Below are 27,601 nucleotides of genomic sequence, written 5' to 3'. Positions count from 1 at the left end.
GGTTATGGGACTTGGGGTTTTTCTGGGGAGTGATCCAGGAGGCACTTCAACACAGGAGAGAGAGTTGAGCTTAAATTGAGCTGCTGACATTCCCAAGGGTGTTGGTCTTGCAGAATATACCAAAACCTGCTTACTTACAAATACAACAGTTTATTTAAAGTATGCTGGCTAAAGGGAGCTGCAGGTGAGGAGATGGTTCAAGTCTGGCATCTAAAATTTATATTGGCAGGCAGCCCCGGTGGCGCAGCGGTTTGGCGCCACCTGCAGCCTGGGGTGTGATCCTGGGGACCTGGGATCGAGTCCCACGTCCGGCTCCCTGCATGGAGCCTGCTTCTCCCTCTGTGTCTCTGCCTCTCTCTGTCTATGAACAAATAAATAAAACTTAAAAAAATTAAAAATAAAATTTATATTGGCTGCCTTTCCTTCCAGGAAACTAAGCTTCCTTTCACATTCTCTCCCTGCCCTGATCACACATTTTTTTTATGGGTAGCACTTAATTTTTTTTTTTTTTTTTTAGTTGTGCACAGACTGTTATCTGCTGGTGTGGATAGTCTCTTTAATTTCATTTTTAAGAAATTTTGTATTTTCTTAGGGGCTTATTCTTGAATGAAGTCTTCACATACTAGTAGTACTATTTTTTTTTTAAGATTTTATTTATTTATTCATGAGAGACACAGAGAGAGAGGGAGAGGCAGAGACACAGGCAGAGGGAGAAGCAGGCTCCATGCAGGGAGCCCAAAGTGGGACTAGGATCACACCCTGAGCTGAAGGCTGCTAAACCACTGAGCCACCCGGGCTGCCCTAGTAGTACTAGTTTTAACAGCTTATCAATCAACAGTAATGGTTCATTAACTGAGATTGTGTGTTACTGACCTAAGGATAAGCATATAGATCAATAGAATAGAACTAAGAGTCCGGAAATAAACTTTTACATTGAAAGTAAATTGATTTTCAGGGGTGCCAGAACAGGAAAAAGTCTTTTCAGCAAATGGTGTTGGGACAACTGAACTGGATATTCTCATGCAAAAGAATGAAGTTGGGCCCCTACCTTACACTATAAAATTAACTCAAAATGGGTCCACAACCTAAATGTAAGATCTAAATCATAAAAGTAGATGAAAAAAAATGTGCAAATCTTTATGTTCTTGGGTTAGTTTCTTAGCAGCAAAAGCAATCACATAAAAATGGATAAATAGACTTCATTAAAATTAAAAATCTTTGTTTCAAAAGATATCAGGGAAGCAAAAAGAAACCCATAGAATAGAGGGAAATATTTGCAAATCATATCTAATAAGGGACTTATATCTAGAATATATGAAGGATTCTTAAAACTCAGTGATAGGAGTGCCTGGGTGGCTCATCAAGCATCTATTTCAGCTCAGGTCATGATCTCAGGGTCCTGGATTGAGTACCCTCCTCATATTCACACACTCTCTCTCTCTCTCAAATAAATAAATAAATAAATCTTAAACCCAAACCCCTCAATAATAAAAAGACAGCCCAATTCAGAAATGGACAATGTACTTGAGTAGACATTTCTCCAAAGAGGATATACAAATGGCCAATAAGCGTGTGGAAAAATGCCAAATATCATTGGTCATGAGGAAATATGAATCAAAACCACGATGAGATGCCATTTCATTAAACCTACTAGCATGCTAAATAATAAAAATAGATTACTAGTAAGCCTTGGTGAAGATATAGTGAAATTGAAACTCTCGTCATTGTTGGTAAGATTGTGAAATGGTGTAACTGCTTGGGAAAACAGTTTCACAATCTCAGAAGGTTAAACATTAATTTACCATGTGACCTACTAATTCCATTCCAAGTTATATGCCCAAGAGAAAAATAAAAGCATATGTTCCTCCCAAAACTTACTCATAGCAGCATTATTCAAAGTAGTCAAAAAGTAGAAGCAATCCAAATGTCTATCAGCTGATGAACCAATAAATAATGTGACATATCTTTATAATGGAGTGTTATTCAGCAGTAAAAAGGAACGAAGTACTGTTAAATAGCTAACATGGGGGCAGCCCGGGTGGCTCAGAGGTTTAGCGCAGCATTTGGCTCAGAGCATGATCCTAGAGACCCGAGATCGAGTCTCACATCAGGCTCCCTGAATGGAGCCTGCTTCTCCCTCTGCCTGTGTCTCTGCGCCTCTCTCTCTCTCTCTCTCTCTCTCTCTCTCTTTCTCATGAATAAATAAATCTTAAAAAAAAAAAAAAAAGCCAACATGGATAAACCTTGAAAACATTACACTAAGCAGGAGAAACCTATCACAGAAAACACATACTGTATGATTCCATTTATATGACTGTCCAGAAGAGGCACATCTATAGAGACAAAAAGATTAATGGTTGTGTAGAACTGAGGTGGGAAGATGAGTAGAATGGGGTGGAGGTGACTACTGAAGGATACAAGGATTCTTTTTGTAGTGATGAAAGTAACAAACTGATTTTGGTGATGGTCACACAGCTCTGAATATACTAAAAGCTATGGTATGCTTCAAATGGGTGAAATGTGTGGTGTGTGAATTATATCTCAAAGCTGTTATGATAACAAAGAGTAGTGGTTCCACTGTGATATATTGACTATTTGCAACCTAGATTCTATGCAGGTGGACAAAACAATATACTGTACTATTTTAAACCCTAGATATCCCTATAAAAATTAAATGTTTCCTGTTATGTGTATTCTGTTTATGACCCTTTGAAAAGTTCCACATTATTACATGTTTCCAAATTCATCAGGAAACAGTGCTCGCTTCGGCAGCACATATACCAAATTCATCAGGAAACAATTCCAGATGACTCAGTTATTAATATGTAGATGATAATTGAAGCCACAGAAATATGTGTGACGTGATATCTTGGGTAGAGTGAGTAAATGAATAGGCCTATAGGGCTGTAGATAGAATATAGGGAAAAACAACATGGATGAGCGGAAGAAGAAGACCATAGAGGATAGTATGGAAGTTAAGGAGGTGAGAATAAATAGTTAACTGTTTTCCTGCAGAAATGCCACATAAGGATTGTGTTCCATGAACAGAAGGTCGCTGATGATCTTGGCATTGGAACTTTGGGAGTGGGCTAAGTGAATGGAAATGAAGAGAGTATAGGCCATTCTTTCAAGAATTTGGCTAAGGTGGAGAAGAAAATATACGGTGAGGGAGGACTTTTAAAAAAGTAAGATGGGGATCCCTGGGTGGCGCAGCGGTTTGGCGCCTGCCTTTGGCCCAGGGCGTGATCCTGGAGACCCGGGATCGAATCCCACGTCGGGCTCCCGGTGCATGGAGCCTGCTTCTCCCTCTGCCTATGTCTCTGCCTCTCTCTCTGTGACTATCATAAAAATAAATTAAAAAAAAAATTTTAAAAAGTAAGATGAAGGAGACATGAGGTTACCCATGATAATGGGAAATAGAGGTTGAAACATGGGAGAGAGGCAACAATTGATGAAGCAAGGCCCCTAGGAAGATGAGAGCAAAGACAGATACCTCTGGCTCTGTCATTTTTGATAGGGTGAAATGAGACAAGGATATTGGAGAATGTGGGTTATCAGGGCTGGGATGGGGGAGGAGATTTGGATTTGCACGGCAGGAAGTTGAGGGAATTGCTACTATCTACTTTCTTAAATAGGAGGCCTGGTCATATGTTCAAAAGGAGGACACAAAGAAGGGGGTTTGAAAGTAGTAGCTTTTTGTACAAAATAATAAGAAACCTGGAAAAATTTCCGAACAGCAAGCATTGTGATGTTGAGATTAGAGACCTAGAATTAGTAATACCCATAATGAAGGGAGGTGGAGTCCTTTTTTTTTTTTTTTCCTACTCCCAGCACTTCACAGCCCAGCGTTTAGAGTGAGAATTGAAGTGACCCAAGGTAAAAAAAGAAGAAGAAGAAGTGACCCAAGGTTAGCTTTTTGCCAAAGCAATAAGTTAGAATCACAGGGGACAAAAGAGTACGAGGTATGTAAGAAGAAAGCGCAAACAATAGGGGGTTGATAAATTGATAGAAATTGGAGGGGCTAAGAGATTAGGGTAATCTTTGTGGATCTAGGTCAATCTGTTGAATGGCTAATTAGTGGGGAATTGTTTAATGCTTTAACTGGATCTAGGGAGAGTTTTGCTGCCAGGGTCAGAGAATTCCTCAGATTAGAGAACACAGTACAAAGTGTTTAAAATTCATATCTTCATTTCATATTTAAATGTTGAGCATTTCATAGTTCTTGAATGAAATGTAAAACATCCAAAATTTATCCTAATTATACTGGCAGATCTGTGTCTGGTTCTTGATTGCTACAAAATTTCAAGTCATGGTGAAACCGAAATGTAGGTAAAAAGAAGAGCCTCAGTCTGTCCCTGACCAGCAGCCTCTTCAACTGGGTTGCTTGAAGGGTTGTTAAAGGTACCAAGGATGCTGTCAAGACTTGGTTTGAGAAAGAAAATTGAGCCAGCTGTCAGTCTTCAGTGAATATAAGGGAGATGGTGATAGAAATGTGAATGGACACACGGGGATATGTGGCTAAATGATAGAAACCTTTTCTACAACCCGGTAGAAGCAGTGGTCTTGTAGTAGTTAGAGATAGGTAAGATATTGACCCTGACGCATGTGGAATATGGGAGCATCATTAACAATGATGATAAAGGTAACTAACGTTTATTAAGGGCTTTCTATGCCAGACACTGCCCTCTTATAAAGAGTTAGCATGAATTCAGTTTGTCTTAGTAACTCTTTGAGGCATTGCAACCATCATTTTATGGATAAAGCAGCTGAGATAGGCCAGCAACATTCCTTAAAATATCATAAAGTTTGCATGTGAGGGGGCCAGTATTTAAGCCTGCTGACTCCTAAGAAGATGTTTCTAACCATGTTGTGCCATCAACAGTGCACTAGTCCAATATATGTATTCTGTGTACATTGAATAGTTTACATTGTTTATAAGTACCTTTTAGGAAAATTGTTCAGTAGAATTTTTTGATGCTTTCTAATTGATGATTGTGTTGTTATATGTCTCATAGAAGTATTATCATAGAATTGGACCCTGAAATTGTGGTTCTTAATAGTGTGGGCCTTGGACCAGTAGCATCAGTCTGGGATCTTGTTTGAAACAGATTCTTAGCCCTTACCCCAGACCTGCGGCTCAAGAAATTCTGGGAAGAGAGCCTACCAGTCTGTTTTAAACAAGCCAGACTGGGCACAGGGGGCAGCCCCTATGGCGCAGTGGTTTAGCGCCGCCTGCAGCCTAGGGCGTGATCCTGGAGACCAGGGATCAAGTCCCACGTCGGGCTCCCTGAATGGTGCCTTTTTCTCCCTCTGCCTGTGTCTCTGCCTCTCTCTCTAGCTGTGTCTCTATGAATAAATAAATTTTAAAAACCTTTAAAAAAATAAATAAACAAGCCAGAATGTAGGCTAAAGTTTGAAAACTACTCAGAGCAAGGTGTAGTATGAGAAAGTGAATGAGAGTTTGAATCAGACACTGGAATGGTATTGAGATTACCAGTGTTTATCAGGTCATGTTCTGTGAGTTGAAATCTGACGGGGAATTATTTATGGCTGCAGTTTGGTATGTTGGTGCTACTAGACACAAGTGAGATGGGAGGTAAAATGTCAGTGGATCAGAACTATTGACAACTCATGATGCATATTCCAATAGTATTGTTTTCTTTCCCTTAAACATTTAAAAATTATATAATATTTGATATACAAAAATAGGTAATGTCCATACAAGTTTTGAAGCCATAATAAAAGAGAGATTCATGAATCTGATCACATCCCTAGCTTCCTACTGGAAATAATCCACTGTCAGAAATGTTTGTAAATCATTATTTTGCTTTTCTAGATTTACCATACATGTCTATATCCTGAAATAATATATTTAGTTTTGCTTGCTTGTTTTATAAAAATAATCTGAAATACTCCTATTCATAATATTAAAAAATAAGGTTTTTTGGTACTTTGTTCATCTAATGTTACATATCGGGATTTGTTCATGTGGGTCTAGTTCAGTCTTCCTTGTTGCTAAGTTGTATCTTACAATTTATTCTCCTTTTAGTAAACATTTGGGTTTTAATATTTTTGTGTTTTGCTGTCACACACTAATGATACCAGAAACCACTTGTAATATGTCTCATGATGCGTATATGGAAGAGTTTTTGGAGGATTATATCCTGGAGTAGAATTGCTGTACTCTTGGGTATTTTTCCACTTGACCAGATTTTTGCCAAATTGTTTTCCCAAAATGGTTGTACCAATGGACCTTCTACCAGTTGCTCTACATCTTCATGAATACTTGGTGACATTATACCTATTAATATTTGGCCATCTTAAGTGCAAGATGATATCTCAATGTGGTCTTAATTTGTATTTTGAGTAGTAAGGTTGACTACTTTTTCATGTTGGCTGCCATTTTATCTTTTACGAAATGCCTTTTCTTATCTTTCTCTTATTTTTTTATTTTGTCTTCTTAATGTGTGTATACTTTATATATTCTGGGTATTTATTCATTATTCGTGTTTCAAGTATCCTTGCAGTTCGCTTGTGTTTTCACATTCTTTTTCTTTCTTTTTTTTTTTTTTTAATTTTTATTGATTTGACAGCACACGCACACACAAGCAGGGGGAGCAGCAGATGGAGAGGGAGAAGCAGGCTCTCTGCTGAGCAGAGAACCCAACATGGGGCTCAGTTCCAGGACCCCGGGATCATGACCTGAGCCAAAGGCAGATGCTTAACCAACTGAGCCACCCACACGCATCCCTCTTTTCACATTCTTTGTGACATCATTCAAAGAACAGAAATTCTAAGTTTCAAGAGTTGTTCTTTTGGATTTAGCATTTTTTACATCCTCCTTAAGAAATTTTTCTCCCCTCAAGGATCATAAAGGTAGTTTTCTTTAAAAATTTAAAGTGTTGGTTTTGTAAGTGTCCAAATCATCTGGAATTGATTTTCTGTATAGTGGTACAGTAGGTATCGAGTTTCATTCCCTCTCCCCCAAATTATTTGGCCCAGCACCATTTACCGAATAGTCTATTTTTTCCCTTTGTTCTGCAATGCTCTCTCTATGGTATCAAATTCCCATATATGTTTGGATTAATTGGGGAATTCTATTGGTGAATTTAATTTTCCTCTTTAATGTTTATATACTTTGTTATATGCCTTTAAAAGTTGTCAGTTAATAAAATTGGAGCTAAACATGAGTAGTAATAGTAATTTATCATTAAATATCCAGTGTTAAAATTTCCCCAGTTGTGTTTTACATGTTTGAATTTGTTTGGATTAGTATCCAAATAAAGTCCCCTTATTGTGAGTGGCTGATATGTCTCTTAAATCTTTTAATCTGTAGGCTCCTACTAGTTTCCCAAATCACCCCTCCCACCTTTTTTGCTTTGTTGCCTCTTGTTAGAGAAATGGGATTATTCTGTATTTGGCTGTTTGTAGCGCAGTGTTTAGTATATCTTTCTGTCCTCTATTTAATTTCCTGTAAATTGGTTGTTAGATATAAAGGTTCAGTAGGGTTTATTTATTTGCCAAGACTGATTTATAGATGGCATTATATATACTTTTTAAAAGAACATTTTGTTGAGATAAAATTCACATGCATTTTCACATAGCACACAATTAGTGTGTACTCAGTGGGGTTTTTAGTATATTCATAGAGTTGCATAACTGTCACCACAGTCAATTTTAGAATATTTTCATCACCACAAAGAGAAAGATTGGGTGCCTCGATGGCTCAGTCAGTTAAGTCTGCCTTTGGCTCAGGTCATGATCTCAGGGTCTTGCTCCCCCACCCCCTCCATTCTTGCTCTCTCTCCCAAATGAATAAATAAAATCTTTAGAAAGAAGAAGAAGAAGAAATGTTATGTCTTTCAGTCATTCCCCATTTCCCTATCCTCCCCAAAGAATCCCCTCGCCCAGACCTAAGCAACAATGAATTTACTTTCTGTCTCCATAGATTTGCCTGTTCAGGGCAATTCATATAAATTGAACCATAGAGCAGGTGATCTTTTGTGACTGGCTTCTTGTACTTAGCATAATGTTTTCTAAGTTCTTGCATGTTCTTAGTATGTGTCAGTATTTCCTTCCTTTTTATTGCTGAAATGTGTACTATTATATAGATATATCACATTGTATTTATCCATTCATCCTTTGATGAAGGTTTAGATTGTTTATACTTTTTGGCTATTATGGATAGTGTTGCAGTGAACATTCATGTATACATTTTTGTGTGGACATATATTTTCCTTTCTCTTGGGTATTTACCTAGGAGTAGAATTGCTATCAGATGGTGTTTTGATGTTTAACCTTATGAGGAACTGCCAAACTCAACCAAAGCGGCTATGCCATTTTACAGTCTCACCAGCAGTGATTGAGAGTTCCAGTTTCTCCATATCCTCACCAGTACTTACCTGTCTTTTTAAAATTTTATCCATCCTATTGAGTGTCTCATTGTAATTTTGATTTGCATTTCTCTGATGGCTAATTTTATTGAGCATCTTTTTATGTGCTTATTGACCATTTGTTTATCATCTTTGGGGAGCTGTCTATTCAGATCCTTCTTTGCCCATTTTAAAAATTGTGTTATCTTCTTATTGAATCAAGGGGTCCTTTATATACCCTAGATTAAAGTCCCTTATCAGGTATGTGATTTACAAATCTTTTCTCCCATGGTATTATATATTTCTATTAGGTGATACATAATGTCTGGTTATCTCTGTGATACCATCAAGCCTTGATAATCATTGCCTGGATCTGTTAATTTATTAACTATTTTGAATTGGTGGTATTTGAATTCTTTTGTTCCTTCTTTATTAGGATTCTAGTTTGAAGTTAATGTTCTTTCAGCACATTGAAGGTATCATTGCACCACCTTTGGTTTCCATTGCTTTTCAGAAGTCAGTTTTGTCATATATTCCTTGAAACGTGGATGCCCAGTTGGTGGCAGTCTTAAAGTGTATCAGCACCAGTACCCTTTAGGTTTTGTTTTGTTTTGCTTTTTGGGCTTTTGTTTGTTTTGTCCCAGAGCTATAGTTTTCTAGCTCTCTCACCTCTTGAAAAGGCAATTTTGTATTCTTATATAGTCTGTATCTTCTTCTCCCCAAATAAAATGTATATATTTGCTTCAGTTAGTAAGAAAAAAGGAATTCCTAGCCTCCAGAACAGTATATAAATACCCAGATTACAGGGGATTTTTAAAAGAACAGGTTTACTGAGGTATTATTTGTCATATAATTCACTCATTGTTAGTGTAAAGTTTGACTTTTAGTAAACTTTTACAATCGTGTAACCATCTCAATCCAGTTTTAGAACACTTCCATCACCCCAAATCCTGTCCTTTACTGAAATTATTTATTTATTATTATGGATATAAACAACTTGGAGTTGACATAGCTTTTTTTTGTTATTTAAGATTTTATTTTTAATAATCTCCACACCCAACATGGGGATCAAACTCACAACCCCAAGATTAAGAGCCACATGCTCCACAGAGCGATCCAAACTTTTCATAGCTCTAGAACCACCTGAAATTGCATGTCAACATGTTCTACAAGGCCTGTTTTGAAAAAGCAAAATTTCAGTAAAATGAAAATTATAAATTATAGTCAAAACCATTGAGTGTATCTTGTTAAAGTGATTCTGAAATTGTTCCTATTACTGCAAAGCTTTAAGAAAGAAAAATATGGGGATGTGCTGTTTAAAAAATAAAAATTAAATTAAAAATTAATTAAACATTTTTAAAACTTATAATTTCATAATAAAGTTACAGACCTGGGGATCCCTGGGTGGCTCAGCAGTTTAGTGCCTGCCTTTGGCCTGGGAGTCCCGGGATCGAGTCCCAACAGTCGGGCTCCCTGCATGGAGCCTGCTTCTCCCTCCTCCTGTGTCTCTGTCTCTCTCTCTCCCTCTCTCTATCATAAATAAATAAAAATAAATCTTTAAAAAAAATAAAGTTATAGACCTGTAAAATATAACCATTTATAAGGTCCATTAGCAATGAATAAAATCAATAGAGAATTTTTTTTTTAAGTCTGTTTTCAGACTTTGTGTTTTAAAGATAATCTCTTTTCTCTGGCTGTTTTCTGGATTTCTTTTTTCTTTTCTTTTTGTTTTTCCCTTTTGTGTCCTGCAGTTTTACTGTGATTTCTTTTTATTTTCCCTTTTAGAGTTTATTTGGCTCCTTAAATCTGTGGTTCAGTGTTTTTCATTAATTCTGGAAAGTTCTCAGCCAGTATCTCTTCAAATATTGCTTCTGTACAATGCTTCTGATGTCTTTGTAGAACCCAAATAAACAGTTTTGTAACTTTTTACTCTGTCCTCTGTTTCTTACCCTTTCTTCTGTAATTATAAAATTTATGCTTTTTATATTTCATGTTTCTTCTGACCAACTTTACAGTTCACAGGATCTCTGTTAAACTCTATCAAATCTACTTATAAAATTCTTCTATTGAGATCTTAATTTTAGTTATAGTACTATATTTCAACAATTTTTCATATTTCAAAATTATTTGGTTTTTTCAGATATCCGCCTTTCTTTTTTCTTTCTTTCTTTCTTTCTTTCTTTCTTTCTTTCTTTCTTTCTTTCTTTCTTTTCTTTTCTTTTCTTTTCTTTTCTTTTCTTTCTTTCTCTTTCTTTCTCTTTCTCTCTCTCTCTCTCTCTCTCCCCCCCCCCGCTCCCCCCACCCACCCACCCAACGTGGGGCTCAAACTCAAAACCCCAAGGTCAAGAGTCACATGCTCTACTGACTGACTGACTCAGCCAAGTGCCCCCAAATCTGATCATTTCTTCTGGCTTGCTGATAATTTTAATTTCATTTTTCTATTTCTTGAATATTTGCTGTAGTTATTTATATTTTATAATTTAAGTTTAGTATTCTAATTTACTTTAGTAAACTAATTCTAAGTTTAGTATTCTATATTCTTAGTTGTCTCCACTTTATGGTTTTGACTCTCTTTATAGTGGTTTATTTTCTTGTATATTTGGTGAATTTTCCTTAATCCTGAGAACTTAATGGAACTGCTTTTTAGCAGAAAGGGTTTGCATCTATTGAGGAACAGTCCATTTTGGCCATTTTGAGCATTCTGACTAAATGAGAAGTTTAGTTTTCTAATCTTGCATTAGAGTCTGAACTTAATTTCTGTTCCCAATGTGAAATAGATTATTAACCTCATACTTTCCCTTTCACATATTTACTTTTGATAACTTCCCCTGTAGGTTTAACTTTACTGGCTTCTCTGTCCCCTTATTACTTACATGAGTTTAGCAATGCATTTAGAAAGTATTTTTTCTGTTATGGCTAGGACCCAGTTTAATGAAACAGAAGGCTTCTCAAAAGTATGAGGTCTTCCAGAAGTGACATATTTTATTAGGAAAGATGTATGTATGCTATTTAAAATAAATAACATTACCACATTTCTCTTTCTCTCACACACACCCGCCTCACCCTAAAAGTAACTCCTTTAAAACTATCAAAGTATCCATCGTTCAAATTTCCAATTACGTCAAATGTTATATATTTTTGAACAATTTGTTTGGATCAGTATCTGGATAAAGGTCTGTAGGCTTACTGTGACTGAGTGAATTTGAAGTCTTTTTAATCTTTTTTTAAAAATTCGATTAGCCAACATATAGTAGTACATCATTAGTTTCAGATGTCGAGTTCAGTTGTTCATCAGTTGCATATAATACCCAGTGCTTATCACATCATGTGCCCTCCTTAATGCCCATCATTCAGTTATCCCATTCCCCCACCCACCACCCCCCAGCATCCTGTTTGTTTCCTGTGGTTAAGAGTCTCATGGTTTTTCTTAATCTGTAATCTTTTAACTTAAGGTGGTTTTTTTCCTTTTATAATTAGTCATTTAACATGTTTATCTGTCCTCTGTATTTCCTATAAATTGATAGTTGAATCTGGAGGCTTTATCAGATTCAGATTATTTGGGGCAGAGGGGACAAGGGTGCATCATATATGATGGTTTTCTTCTCCATCAGGATGGCACATAGTGTCTGATTGTCTCTCTCTGTCATGCTGACAGCCATTGAGGAACATTGCCTAAATTTATTACTTACTAGGAGTTGTAAATGGTGATATTCTAGTTCTGCCCTTCCTTCTTTATTAGCTGGAATACTATTTTAAACAGAAACTTCCTCTCATTTAATAACTGGTTAGGTTACCCTCATGATAAAATTTGTTTAGGTTAGGGCAGGATGAGTACTTGATTCTATTTATGTTTTCAGAACAGTGAGGTGGATGATCAATCCAATAATGACCAATCTTTTTTTTTTTTCATATTCTGAATTCATGAATTGAACCATATGTATGTTTCAGTTCATTGCGGGGTTTCTTTTAAAGATTTCGTTTATTTTGTTATTTGAGAGAGAGAGTTGCGGGGAGGAACAGAGGAGTAGGGACAAGCAGACTCCATGTGGAGCTCGGAGCCTGACAAGGGGCTCTACATGACCCAAGCCAAAATTAAGAGTCAGACTCTCAATTGACTGAGCCACCCAGGTGCCCCCATTATAGTTATTATTTTTTATTGATCCTCAGATTGACCATCCTTGACCAATTGGACCCCCTTCAAGGTGGCTTCTGAGTGTTTTTGACAGATACCGGAATTTTAAGTGGACAGATCTAGGAATATTTTTAAAAAGATGTATTCTGCATATATTGAATTTCCAATTCAAATTCAGGACAATAGGTAAGGTTTTCCTAAACAACTTCTGTTGTGTATCTCTATATCCTTTGTCCCAGGTTGAAATTCCTTGTTTTCTTTGATACCAGGGATAGTAGAATTAGAATATCGCATTATTATTCATTTCCTTTACTCCAAATACATACACAATGTCAGAATAATAATCTCAATACTAGAACCAGTAATAGGATTACTGAAAATAGGGTAGCGTTTTCTTTGTATTTACCTTGTCTTTAGGGTTGACTGGGAACGTACAAATTACTACGTTGAGAAGTTATTTGGGATAGTGTGACTGTGTCACCAAATGAATATACATTTACGTTAATTAATTTTTAAAATTCTTTTATAAATTGCTTTCATTTTTAAGTTTAATTTTGTTATACACGTATGTAATTCATTTTCATATAGTTTTGAAGTCAAAGGGTGCCTAGTTCCCTTCAGTTCTTTACCCTGTTTCCTCCCTGTTCCTGTATATTTTTCTGTGTAATCTGTTTTATTTACTGTATTTTGGTTTATTTTTGGTATTTTGGAAGGTTTGTATACTTGTTACAGTGGTTAACTTTATTTAGTCTCCCCTTTTTTAGTTATTATTATCTATTGATTCCCTTTTATGTGCATTATTGAAATTGGTTGTGACCTCTTCCCCTTTTCTTCAGCATCTCATGTGAAGTATATCCTTTTTTAAAAAAGTTTTAAAGAATTGACCATTGTTTTGAGATATAGATGGACATGTAGTTGTAAAACATAATACAGAGAGATCCTATATACCCTGTACCCAGTTTCCCCTAGTGGGAACATCTTACAAAACTATAGTAAAATACTGATATTAATACGATGAAAATATAAAACATTTCTATCACCTTAAGGATATCACATGTTGCCAGTTCATAGCCATGCTTCCTCCCTTCCGCCCCTGCCTCTCCTCAACCCCTGGCAACCACTGATCTCTATTTCTGTAATTTTGTTATTTCAAGAAAGTTATATAAATGGAATCATATGGTATCTAACCTTTTGAGAATAGCCTTTTTCTCTTAGCATAAGTCCCTGGAGATTCATCCAAGTTGTTGCACGTCTGAATAGTTGGTTCCTTTTTACTGTTGAGTAATATTCCGTGGTGTGTGTGTGTGTGTGTGTGTGTGTGTGTGTGTGTAGTTTGGCTGAACTGTGAAGGATACCTGCGTTGTTTCCAGGTCTGGGTTTTTATGAATAATACTCCTATAAACATTTGTGTACAGATTTCTTGTGAACATAAGTTTTCATTTCTCTGGGATAAATGTCTAGAAGTACATTTGCTGAGTATTATAGTATTTACATGTTTTATTTTTTAAGAAACTGTTTTCCTAATGGCTGTACCATTTTACAATCCCATTAGCAATGTATGACTTTCTGCACATCCTTGCAAACATTTGGTGTTGTCACATTTATTTTAGCTGTTCTGATAAATGTGTAGTTTTTATTTGTGGTTTTAATTTGCATTTCCCTAATGGCTAATAATATTGAAAATCTTTTCTTGTGCTTATTTTGCCATCTGTATGTATATCTGTCCTCTGATGAAATGTCACTTCATTTCTTTTGCCTATTTTCCAGTTTAATTGATTGTCCGTTGTGGTTTGAGAGTTTTCTATGTATTCTGGATAGTGATTTGCAGATTTTTTTTTTCAGTCTCTAGCTTGTCTTTCATCCCCTTCACATGGGGGCTTTCTCAGAGCAACATTTTTTAATTTTGATGAAGTCCAATTTACCAATTATTTCTTTAATGCATCATGCTTTTTAAAAAAAAAAAAGATTTTATTCATGAGAGACACACAGAGAGAGGCAGAGACACAGGCAGAAGGAGAAGCAGGCTCCCTGTGGGGAGCCCGAGGCGGAACTCGATCCCAGGACCCCAGGATCACACCCTGAGCTGAAGGCAGATGCTCAACCACTGAGCCACCCAGGTGCCCCATCCATCATGCTTTTAAGGTCAAATTTATTAACTCTTTGCCTAGCTCCAGAGCCCAGAGATTTTTTTTTCTGAATGCTTTATAGTTTTACACTTAAACGTGATCCATTTTATATTAATCCCTGTGTAACATTTGAGACTTAAGTTGAGATCCATACATTGTGTCTAGCAATGTCTACCTGTTCTGGCACCATTTGTTGAAAAGTCCATCTTTATTGAATTGCTTTTACCCTTTGTCAGAAATCAATTTGAGCATATTTGTGTAGCTGTATTTTTTTTTTTTATTCTGTTCCTCTGATCCACCAGTATAACACAGTGTTTATTATTATCTATGTGTTCTTGAAATTGGATAGACTGGTCCTTCCCACTTTATTCTTCTTTTTCAAAATTGTTTTAGCTCTTCTAATTACTTTCCTTTTCTATATAAATTTTAGAATATTTTCTGTATTTACAAAGAATATTGCTGGGATTTTGAGAGGAATTGTTTTAAACCTGTATATTATCGTGGGAAGAACTGACATTTACTATGTTGAGTTTACCAATCCATGAACACAGTATGTCTCTCCATTTTTTTAGATCTTTGAATTCTTTCTTCAGTGTTGTGTAGTTTTCAGTATGTATGTCCTATACATGTATTGTTAGGCTCATACATAAGTACTTTTTTGAAAGATTATAAATGATAATGGATGTATTTTAATATTGGTGCTCATGTATTCATTGCTAGTATAGAGACATAAAATTGATTTTTGTGTTTTTATGTTGTATCTTGTGACTTTGTTGAATTGACTTATTAGATTTACCTAATCACTGGATTTTTTTTTTCCTAATGGCATTTTTCTTTCTTTTGGAAATCCATTCATTTTCCTAATATATCTTGATATTGGTTTCTCTCAGTTAATGTCCCAGGCATTGGTATACTCGTCCAGTATTTCATTTAAAGGTTTCTAGTTTTTAGTATTTGCTTTATTCCATTGCTTTCCTTTTCTTCTTTGAGGACTCCTTATTATATGTATGTAAGATCTTTGGTTAACTTTGTCGCTTTCATTCTAATATTTTCACCTTTATTTATTCCTCACTCCCTCCCTTCCTTCCTTCTTTCCTTCCTTTTTAAGCAATCTCTACACCCATTGTGGGGCCTGAACTTAATTAAAACCCTGAGATCTAGGGATCCCTGGGTGGCGCAGCGGTTTGGCGCCTGCCTTTGACCCAGGGCGCGATCCTGGAGACCCGGGATCGAATCCCACGTCGGGCTCCCGGTGCATGGAGCCTGTTTCTCCCTCTGCCTGTGTCTCTGCCTCTCTCTCTCTCTCTGTGACTATCATAAATAAATAAAAAAAATTTAAAAAAAATTAAAAAAAATAAATTTATAAAAAAGAAAAACCCTGAGATCTAGAGTCACATGCCCTACTGACTGAGCCAAACAGTTGTTTCTCACCTTCATTTCTTTTGATTAAAAATTTATTTGCACATTCTTTACCTTTTAAGCATTATCTATTATATATTGAATTTCATGACTATTCTTGATTAGATTTCCTTTCTGAAATGATTTTTTTCTTTTACTTCAAATCTTTTCCTGATTCCTACCACCTGATTTCTAAGTTTTTCTAATTCTGATTTAGAATGTTACTTCATATTTTGGTGAATATAATTTTCATTTGTTTTGGGGGTATGGCTCTTTGGTGGCAAGCTTTTAGTATCAACATTCTACTCCTTATTTTCCCATTTCTTATGGCATGGAATTTAATCTCACTCCTTTTCTGTTGTTCATGTATAATAGGTTTTATTGAACTTGTTGGAGCAAGGGATTGGTCAGGATAGCTTTCCTAGCTTTACTACCGTATATCCCCTTCTTCTGTTGACTTTTACAAAATGATAAGAAGTATTTAGCTTCCCGTGTTCTGAGATAAGGCTCTGTTTCATTAACCTACTTTTGTCTGGACTCTCCTTTTCTTTGCCTCATTGTGCCTGTCTTGCTCAATTGGAATAATTCTTCCAGAAGTCCTTTTCAGTGTAGGGCTTTGCCCAGGAAGGGAGACTTCAGTCCTTAGTTTTTGAGTCTAGAGCCTTATCTCTGTGTGTGTGTGTGTGTGTGTGTGTGTGTGTGTGAGAGAGAGAGAGAGAGAGAGAGACACGGGGGGGGGGGGGAGGGAGAGAAAGAGAGAGAGGAGATTGTAGGAGATTAAAAACTTTATTGAGAAGTTTTTATTCAAGAGAAATATAACACAAGTTAGGAGGCTGTTGTAGTGATCTAGGTGAGGTGATGGTGGCTTAGTCTAGGATAATAGCAGAGGAGCTAGAATGTTTGAATCCTATTTTTGGTGACTTGTTGGATGTCAAAGAGTGAGAGATTGAGCAGACATGGATGATCTCCCAAGATTGGAGTTCTTTTTCTTTTTTTTTTAATTTTTATTTATTTATGATAGTCACACAGAGAGAGAGAGAGAGGCAGAGACACAGGCAGAGGGAGAAGCAGGCTCCATGCACCGGGAGCCCGACGTGGGATTCGATCCCGGGTCTCCAGGATCGCACCCTGGGCCAAAGGCAGGCGCCAAACCGCTGTGCCACCCAGGGATCCCCAAGATTGGAGTTCTTACAACTGTTTAGATGGTGGTGCTTTTTCCTAATGTTGGGAATATTCATGGAAGAGTAGTTTTTTTGGGGGAAAGGTTTTTTTGTGAGGGGAGGAGTCAAAGGAGGAGAGGGACCAGTTATTAAGATATTTGTAAGCATGTGGAATGTGAGGCCTTGGAACAATCTATCCTCTACCCCCAAACACACTTATAGACGTTTCATTTCTTCAGGAAGCCTTTTCCTGACTCTAATCATGTCTCCTTCCAGTGCTGAACTTTATTTACTTTCCTATCTTAACATTTAACACATCTGTATTACTGCTTATTACTAACGTGTTTTTCACTAGACCAACTGTTAGCAAACTTCTCTTAAAAGGACAGATGGTAATAAGTATTTTAGGTTTGGGGAGCCAAGAGACAAAAATAAGGATATTATATGGATACTTAATATCCTTTATAGTATAACCACTTAGAAGTGTACAAACCATTCCTGATTGGCCCTACAAAAAACAGCCGAAAAGATTTGGGCCGCAGGCTGCAGTTTGCTGACTATTGTACTAGGCTGGAAATTCTATATTTGTCTTCCAGTTACCGGCATATTGCCTGGTGCATTTTAGATGAATTCAGTAAATTTTTGTTGAGTGAGTGAAGATAGTATTTACAGATTTGGAGCTCAGGCAAGAGGGCTGATGAATTAAAGATAGATATTTGAGAGTGGTCATCAAACAGTAATTGAAGACATGAGAGTAAATGAAATCACTTGGGAAGAATGTTAGGGAGGAGAGGGCCCAAGATGGAGCCTTTTTCTGTAACTCAAACAACTGAATGAGCCCTGACAGTGGTACTTGCATTGCATACATAGTAGTCCGTACCTGCTGGTGACCGACCCAAGCCCTGTGCTGTTTTACATGCTTCCGGTTCTTTTGGATGAATAGGAGGCCTTTAACTATTAGAAATAGGTGAGGTAATAGAGATTTTTTTCTTAGAAGTTTTATTATCGTGAGTTATGTTATAATAAAAGAGGCTTTAGAATTCTGCCCCTTATACAAGCATGTGTCCTCAAGCAGTTGCCACCTTGCAGTAGAACTTCAGCTGTAAGCATTTACCATAAAGAACTGGTGAGGATTAGGTGACAAAATCTTCCAAGAAAGGGTGGGATATAGGATCAAAGGGAGGCCTAGACTCAAAAACTTCTCTTAAGACAGACTCTGGTCCTTGCCAGATTCTTAAACTGGAAACAGATAAGAATCAAGGTACACACATGTGCAATATTCGCATATAGTCTATATATATATATATATATAATCTTGAATAGTTCGATTTCAACAATAAAAAGTTATTTCCAACGTCTCTTATACTAGTTAACAAACTATTATCTAAATTCAGATGTATTCAAAGCACTTACTTAACTGGTAGGTAGCTTCTGATACGGGTGCTTCAAATGCTGACACCTACTTTGAAGTATGGATTCCTAATTTAGGGAACTTCACAAGTTGACTCCCCACTCCTATTGATCCTGAAGTATTTTAATGTGAATTACAGTGTAGCATTAACTTGATTATATTTTGTAAGGGATATGTTGCCTGAATCTTTTTTGTTGTGTGCCAGTCATCTTACTAACACTCCATAAACAATTAAATGGAGTAGTTATTGCAATGAAAATACTGTTTCTTCTCAGTTCTAGTAACAGTTGGATTAGATATTGATATAGGCATATTTTAACTGTGGTGCAATTCTGAGTGAATCAAGTGATTCAAGACAGTTTAGTGTTATCAAATTAGTATTGGTATTTGAAAATTGCTCAACATTTATTACCATTCTATATGATGAATTTATACATGAAATGGTCTGTGTATTAATAGTATTAAAGTCAAGGGATGCCTGGGTGGCCCACTGGTTGAGCATCTGCCTTCAACTCAGACATGATTCCAGGATTCCGAGATCAAGTCTTGCATTGGGCTCCCTGTGAGGAGCCTGCTTCTCCCTCTGCCTCTTTCTCTGTGTCTCTCATGAATAAATAAATAAAATCTTAAAAAAAAGGATTAAAGTCAAAATACAGAAATATAAATTAGATTCAAGGCTGTCATTCTACTGTTGAACCGTAATGGTGATAATGGTTTTATTGGAGCATCATTTCTTCACATTAAATGAATACTACTATTTTGTTTGGCAGTTTTATGTTTTATATATATTTAAGCTTAATTTTCTATCTAGATTAATATTTCGGTATATTTAACAAACTTTTTGATTTGATTTTTATGGGATTTTTTTTCCCTAAAAAGAGTTAATTTATCACTCCAATTTAAGAAGATTTGACAGAGAAACCATAACAAAAGAATTATTAAATAAAATAGTAGCATACTGAATATGGCAATATATTAAAATGTATCATGACCATATAACCTTTATGGAACCAGTATTCCAAAAAGTAAGGATTTTACCATACTTATACATGCAGTAAGATAATCCATCGTATCAGTACATCAAGGGGAGAAGGGATATCTAATCATTTCAGTCATTCCTGATAAGACCATGCCTAATAGAGCCTCTCAGTAAACTTAGAAGGACACTTTGCCTTTTGATACAAAATATCTATCCCAAATTTATTTTCCCTTATCATGTGGTTTTGAGACCATGACAATGAATTATTTACTTTTTTTTTTTTTTAAAGATTTTATTTATTTATTCTTGAGAGAGAGAAGGAGAGACAGAGCCAGAGACACAGGCAGAGGGAGAAGCAGGCTTCATGCACTGGGAGCCCGACGTGGGATTCGATCCTGGGCCTCCAGGATCGCACCCTGGGCCAAAGGCAGGCGCCAAACCGCTGCGCCACCCAGGGATCCCCTATTTACTTTTTTAAAATATGAATCATGGGCAGCCTGGGTGCTCAGCGGTTTAAGCACCCAGGGCATGATCCTGGAGTCCTGGGATCGAGTCCCACGTCGGGCTCCTTGCATGGAGCCTGCTTCTCCCTCCCTCTCTCTCTCTCTCTGTGTCTATCATGAATAAATAAAATATTTTTAAAAATAAAATAAAATAAAATAAAATAAAATATGAATCATTTGAGGTAGATTTCACTGGTTGCAAACATTGAAAACCAACTCTGGCGGACTTAAGCAAAACCAATTCCAAATTTATTGGAAGAATATGGGTAGTTCATAGAATAAGTAGGGACACCTGAGAACTGGGACTAGTACAACTCCAGGATGTAGGTATTACTTATTGTCTTGTCCAAATATTCCTTTGGAAATTAATGTGCTACCCTTTTTTTGTTTTCTTTCCACTTAGCTCAAGGTTCAGAGCTAGGGCAAGAGAGTTCTGGTGGCATGGTGTTAGTTTCATGCCCTATTCAAAACTAGGAGAGAGTAAGATACTTCAATAGGCAGCTCAATCAAGGCAGCCCACAGCAGAGGGTATATAATTCCCCAAAGAAATCTGGGTGCAGTTAGAAGAGGGGAATGGATTCTAGGGAGTCAAGCTCCATCTCCCACTCTCCACAAAATTAACCAACAGCTTAGCTTTTCAACCTCCCGTGGTTCATTTGAAGTCTAAAACTGACCAGTCGCTTAATCCTTAACAATGAATTACTTCTAAAAAAAAAATGTTAAATATTAAATGCCTCAGACCTTAATTTATCTACTAGCAGTATCAATATTCAGGTACTTATGTATTCTTTATTTTTCCTTTTAGACAATGCGACGACACCGGAATGAAGTGACAGTTGAACTGCGAAAGGTAAGGGTGGTTGCATGTAACAGAAAGTAAAACTAGGAGGTTTCTCTGATTTTAAAATTCTGTATAACATGAATAATGAAAATAAAAATACATCATTAAATAGTTTATGATGGTGTATACTTCTAATAGCTTTCATTTCCTGAGGTACTTACTATGTGCTGTGTGAAGTACTCTAGTGCCAGCATTGAAATTCTCACAGCTGATGAAATTAGATACTCTTCTGGTTTTGTTTTGTTTTGTTTGTCTTAATATGCTCTTTGGGCTGTGTGCTAGACAGGATTCCTCCACGTTCTTCATGTAGAAGTTACACATACTTGTTAAAGATGCTTTAGAAAAATAAAGTTGAATGACCTTATGTCTTACCAATTAAATGAAACTGCCATTAAAATTAGTTGTATTTTCTTCTGTTTTTTTTTTTTCTGAGGACTTTAGAGTAGTTAACATTCATGAAATTGTGTGCTCATGCAAACACATTTTATTTGAAGCAAGTATTTTAATTGCCAGTCAAGAAAATACACATAACTATTCTCTATATTACATGTACATTTTAAAAAGATTTTGAAATTTATTTCCAAATTTTTGTGTTCATCTTAGATTAGAGCCTTTTCTTGATCTTAATTCACTCCTGAAATTCCTATATTAAATTACCATCTTGAAACTTCTCAGTTTCAGAGAGAAGGAAGGTCTTGATTCTGAGAATAACAGTCTAATAAGTATTTATTTAATACCTACTTTGGGTCATGAATTTTTAGCCAGCATCAACATTGTGCTCATTGGTATATGGTTCCTGAAATTCATTTTCCTGTACTACCTCCTCCTCCCCCACTCTTTAGTATAATTGAAAAATGCTTGCTATTTTCAGTGTTCTTTCAACTCCTTAACCTTTCCAAAGATACTCACAGATTAACAACAGTGATTTGGCAATCATGAATTTTTGAGTTTTTTCAGATCCTTGGTTCATTTGGACCAGAGAAGTGAACTACTAAGCTTACTAGAGTGAGGTGAGCTCCTTGCCAATCTTAATGCTCAGACCTAGCTTTTTTTTTTTTTTTTTAACTTTTTATTAGCATATAACATACCTAGAAAAAGGTCAACATATCCTAAGTGTACAGCTTAGTGAATTTTCACAAAGTGAACACCTCTGTACCACAAGCTCCTAGATCAAGAAAGAGAACGTGATATGTATTCCAAGGCTCCTTTCCAGTTACTCCTTCCCACTAAGGGTAATCATTATCTTGATTTTTAATATTATAGATTACTTTGCATAGTTCGAATTTATATAAATAGAATGGTAAGTGTCCTTTTACATCTGGTTTTTCATTCATCGTGTAAAGACTGTTCTCCTTAATAGAGGCAGTAGGAGTAAAACATCTGTTAACATCACACAATCTATCCCCAGATATGGGCCTTTACTTTCCCTTAAATTTTCATGCTTGGAATACAACTCTAAAACTTTTGTATTGGTCCTGGTATTATTACTATTCAGATTCCTCTTGTTTTAAGGTTTTTAGTCCTTCTAATATGCTTATAATATTCATTTGTGTTTACATTGGTTATTTGTTCCTCCTCCTATAGTTGTGCTGTCTTCTATAATTTTTAGAATTAAAATTTCTTGCTTGTCAGAGTACATCTTTTTAAATATCCCACTTTGATTACCTTGGAGTCCTCTTATCTCTTCTTCGTCTCCCTACATAATAACATTATTTCCTTTCCAGTCACTAGAATTAGTTCTTAGAAATCCTTATGGAAGAACCAAAACTGAAGTCAACTAAAGAAATCTCAAGAAATTCCTTACTTCACATTTCAGAATTGCCTGGTTATACAGAATGTGAACCGTTCTGAAGCAAAACCTAAACTTCAGACAAAGCTTAATTGATTTTGATATAGTCCTCTAGAGGTGTGGAGAGCTCTTCAAGAGAAGATTCCTTTACTGTTTTTAGTTAGTGTCTGTCTCTACTTCTAGTCTTGCTGTTTGTATAGCTCCATTGAGGAGAGAAAAATCACAGCATTGTTGTTAATGACATTGAGGTTCTTGAAAATAAAAGAAAATGAGTTTCCAGAGTTTCACAGATGAGCTTGCTATCCATTTGCATTAGATTGTAATCTTCTAAAGCGAGGGTAATAACTACACTTCCCCACCCCAGGTACTCCCAAGTCTCTCTCTCCAGCCTATCCTACAACTAGTCAAATTCTGGACCTATAGTTGGTACTTATTAAATGCTAAATATTCAAGAATTAAATTGATTATGATATCTTAAAAATTTCTGTATACTCAAATCATTTATTGAACTTTTATTTAAAAAATCATTTATTAAATTTTTAAGACAAACACTATAGATCCAGAGCAGTACTACTCAAAAATACCAATCTGTGACAAATTAAGGAGTTTGTGTCAAAATATTAAACAAGGGACTACTTCCTTTAGCAGAAAATCCTTCTGCCTAAATAAATACATTAATGAAACTAAAGAGTGTGTTAAAACAATGTGTTGAAACACACTGTTTAGTTTCATAGTTGATTTCTGGCACAAGCTCCATATCTTGTAGTAGACCTAACAAATTATTTGAGAAGTATTAGTCCAAGGACCATACTTTGAATAACATTGATACTGTTCTGTCAGATTGAGGGTGAGATCTATGGCCTCACATTCTTTTGACTTTTTTGTCTTCTTTTACCTCCTTGATATCTTACTTTCCTATTTAATTTAGGTACTTATGCATCAACACTTAGGTAGAAGTCTGTACTTCTGTTTTATATCTTGTTATAAACAGAGTTAAATAGGAATTAAGTAACTTGCTTAAAATCACACAGCTGATGAGTGGCAGGGCCGAGCTCTTAATCATTATGCTATAATGTCACTCAAGGTAAATGTTTATTGAGTGCATAATGCCTCATGAGTTGAAAATCAGCCCAGAACCTGTCATTGGCGTTTTTAACTTTGGCACATTATATTAAACTTTATATAATCTCTTGGTGATCAGTCAGATATCCCATTAGGATTTTATTGCTACTAGATTTGGGGTGGGGTTGGTTAAGTTATCACATGATGAAAAACACCACCCCAATGTCCTACTTGACTAATCAGATACAGTATAATTGTTTGGCCTTTTAGTAAAATAGCTTTGTAAAATAGCCTAAATTCCCCCGTATCGACGAGATAGAATTCATATGATCATATCAATTAATACAGAAACGAAAACCAGCGCTCATTCCTAATAAAACCCTCAATAAATTACAGATGGAACATGCTCAGCTTGATAAAAAACATCCACAAAAAACCTACAACTAATATCATACTTAATGGTGAACAACCGAGTGCTTTCCCCATAAGCTCTGAGAACAAGGCAAGGATGTCTATTACTGCTCTTATTTAATACCGTTTTGGGAATTCTAGCTGGTGCCGTAAGTCATGAATAATAAAAGCATTTAGTTTAGAAAGAAAGATATGAAATTGTCTCTATTTGCAGATGACATGATTGTCTATGTAGAAAATACTAAATATTTTACAAAAAAGCTCCTAGAATTAATAAGTGAGTTCAGCAAGGTCACAGAATACACATAAAAGTCAGTTGCTTATATATGCATATATATGCTAATAGTGAACACGCAGAAACTAAAATTGCAAGCATAATACCATTTATAGCCACTCTGAAGAAAATAAAATACTGTGTTCTACATTAACAAAACATGTACAGGATATATGCATTGAATATTATGAAATGCTGTTGGAAGAAATCAAATAAGACTTAAGTAAATGGAGAGACATATATACTGTGGTTACGAATTGGAAGATTCATCATACTAAATATGGCTATTCTCAGATTGATCTATTGGTTTAATGCATTTCTTATCAAAATATCACCAAGATTTTTTGTAGACACAGACAACCTTATTTGTTTATTTATTTATTTATTTATTCATTCATTCATTCATACATACATACAGAGAGAGCACACACATCTGGTGGGGAGGAGGGACAGAGGAAGACAGAATCTTTTTTTTTTTTAACTTATATCCAACATCTTTTTTTTTTTTTAATTTTTTTTATTTATTTATGATAGTCACAGAGAGAGAGAGAGAGAGAGAGAGGCAGAGACACAGGCAGAGGGAGAAGCAGGCTCCATGCACCGGGAGCCCAATGTGGGATTCAATCCTGGGTCTCCAGGATCACGCCCTGGGCCAAAGGCAGGCGTAAACCACTGTGCCACCCAGGGATCCCGACAGAGAGAATCTTAAGTAGGCTTCATACCCAGTGTGGAGCCCAACACAGGGCTCAATCTCATGATCCTAATTTTATGACCTTGGCTGAAACCAAGAGTCGGATACTTAACCAGGCACCCCCAGACAAGTTTATTTTAAAATGTATGTGGGGATCCCTGGGTGGCGCAGCGGTTTGGCGCCTGCCTTTGGCCCAGGGCGCGATCCTGGAGACCCGGGATCGAATCCCACATCGGACTCCCGGTGCATGGAGCCTGCTTCTCCCTCTGCCTGTGTCTCTGCCTCTCTCTCTCTCTCTGTGTGACTATCATAAATAAATAAAAATTAAAAAAATAATAAAATAAAATGTATGTGGAAAAAAAATGTATGTGGAAAGGCACAGGGTCTAGAAGACCCAAAACATCCTAACAAAGCGTTAAAATATTGCACTACTCCATATTAAGGCTTATGGAATAGCTACAGCAATGAATATTGCATGGCATTGGCAGAAGATGGACACGTTGCTCAATAGAATAGAAGATAGAACCTGCAAATAAATCCACACATACCCATTCTTTTGGCAGGTGCAAAGCTAATTCAGTGGAGGAAGAATAGCTTCTTTAGCAAATGGTGCTAGAACAATTGGAAATCCATAGGCAAAAGTAAATAAATAAATAACCTCAACCCAATTCTCATGCCTATACAAAAACATAAAATGGGTCCTGGACTTAAGTGTAAGACACAAAACTATAAACTTTTAGGAAAAAAATGGAGGAAAGTTTTCAGGATCCAGAGCCAGGCAAATGCTTCTTAGAGTTGACCACAAAAGCATAAACATAAAAAGAAAGTTGGACCTTAATAAATTAAAAAATTTTATTCTGTGAAAGCCCATGTGAGGAGGATGAAAATACAAGCTAGGGACAAGAAGAAAACCACACATCCAATACAGGACTAGTATCTAGCATATATAATGAATTCTTAAAGATGAACAGTAAAGGAAAAACAAAACCTACTTAAGAATGGGCAAAGATGAGAAGAGACATTTCATTGAAGGAGATATGCAGATGGCACTTATTATGATTATGATTATTAATGCATTATTAGCCATCAGAGAAACACGGATTAAAACCAGCTAAGCATCTGTCAAAATGGCAAAAATAAAAAATAGTGACAACATAAAATGCTAGCAAGGATGCAGAAAAATTGGATCGCTCATATGTTGCTGATGGTAATGTGGAATGCTCAGCTACTCTGGAAAAACATGTAGCTGCTATACAACCTACCAGTCATACTCCTTACTCATTTATCCAGAGATAAGAGAACTGGTGTTCATACAAAACCTGTACATGAATGTTTTAACAACTTTATTTTGTAATAGCCAAAACCTGGGAACAACCCAGATATCTTTAAAGGGTAATTGGTTAAACTTCAGGTGTCTTTGCTATGAAGTACCACTCAGCAATTAAAAGGAACAAACTAGGGGATCCCTGGGTGGCTCGGTGGTTTAGCGCCTGCCTTTGGCCCAGGGCGCGATCCTGGAGTCCAGGGATCGAGTCCCACATCGGGCTCCCGGCATGGAGCCTGTTTCTCCCTCTGTGTCTCTGCCCCCCCCCCCTCTCATAAATAAATAAATAAATAAATAAATAAATAAATAAATAAATAAATAAATAAATAAATAAATCAATCTTAAAAAAAAAAAAAAAAAGAACAAACTATTGATAGAAGCATCAACTTATGTGAATTTCTAGGGAATTATGCCAGACACAAGAAAGCCCATCATGAAGAGATTATATGCTGTGTGATTCCATTTATATAACATTTTTGAAAAGAAATAACATTTTGCAATATAAAATTTTAGAAATGAATGACAGATAAATGGTTGCCAGGGTTAGATATAGGGACAGGGAGGTGAGAGGGAGGTTGTTTGCTTATAAAAAGGCAACAGAAGGGCATCTTCTGTTTTTTGAACTGTTCTATATTTTGACTATAATGGTGGATACATGAACCTGTACGGGTGATAAAATTTATAGAATTAAAACACCTAAACATTCATACAGTGAATACAAGTAAGACAGGAAATTTGAATAAGATCAGTGGATTATATACATGTCAGTGTCTTGGTTTTGATATTACACTATAGTTTAACAAAATGTTAATTGAGAGAACCTGGGCTAGGGGTTCTTGGGTGGCTCAGTCGGTTAAGTCTCCAACTCTTGATTTCAACTCCGGTCGTGATCTCAGGTGAAGAGAGATCAAGCCCCATGTTGGGCTCCATATTCAGTGTGGAGTCTGCTTGGGATTCTTTCTCTCCTTCTGCCTCTTTCCCACTCACACACACTTTCTCTCTCTCTCAAAATAAATAAAATCTTTTTTTTAAAAAAAGAGAACCTGGCCTAGGGATTTTTGCATTATTCTTGTAACTGCAAATTTACAGTTGTCTCAATCAAAACTTCAATTAGTAAAACCCTGAATT

At 36.2% G+C, this 27,601-nt stretch overlaps 1 protein-coding gene across 1 annotated transcript in view; it reads left to right on the top strand.

Annotated features, from left to right (window-relative positions):
• Positions 1–27,601, top strand: part of KPNA3 (karyopherin subunit alpha 3) — an 89,567-nt gene that overhangs the window by 25,461 nt on the left and 36,505 nt on the right. The window contains exon 2 of the mRNA XM_041731144.1: positions 20,887–20,931. Within this exon, the coding sequence (XP_041587078.1) occupies positions 20,887–20,931 (45 nt within the window). The remainder of the gene's footprint in view (positions 1–20,886; positions 20,932–27,601) is intronic.

The sequence above is a fragment of the Vulpes lagopus genome, chromosome 16, assembly GCF_018345385.1.
Source record: "Vulpes lagopus strain Blue_001 chromosome 16, ASM1834538v1, whole genome shotgun sequence".
NCBI classification, from domain to species: Eukaryota; Metazoa; Chordata; class Mammalia; order Carnivora; family Canidae; genus Vulpes; species Vulpes lagopus.
Note: the sequence above shows the minus strand (reverse complement) of the source record. Positions and strands in the feature narration are given on the sequence as shown.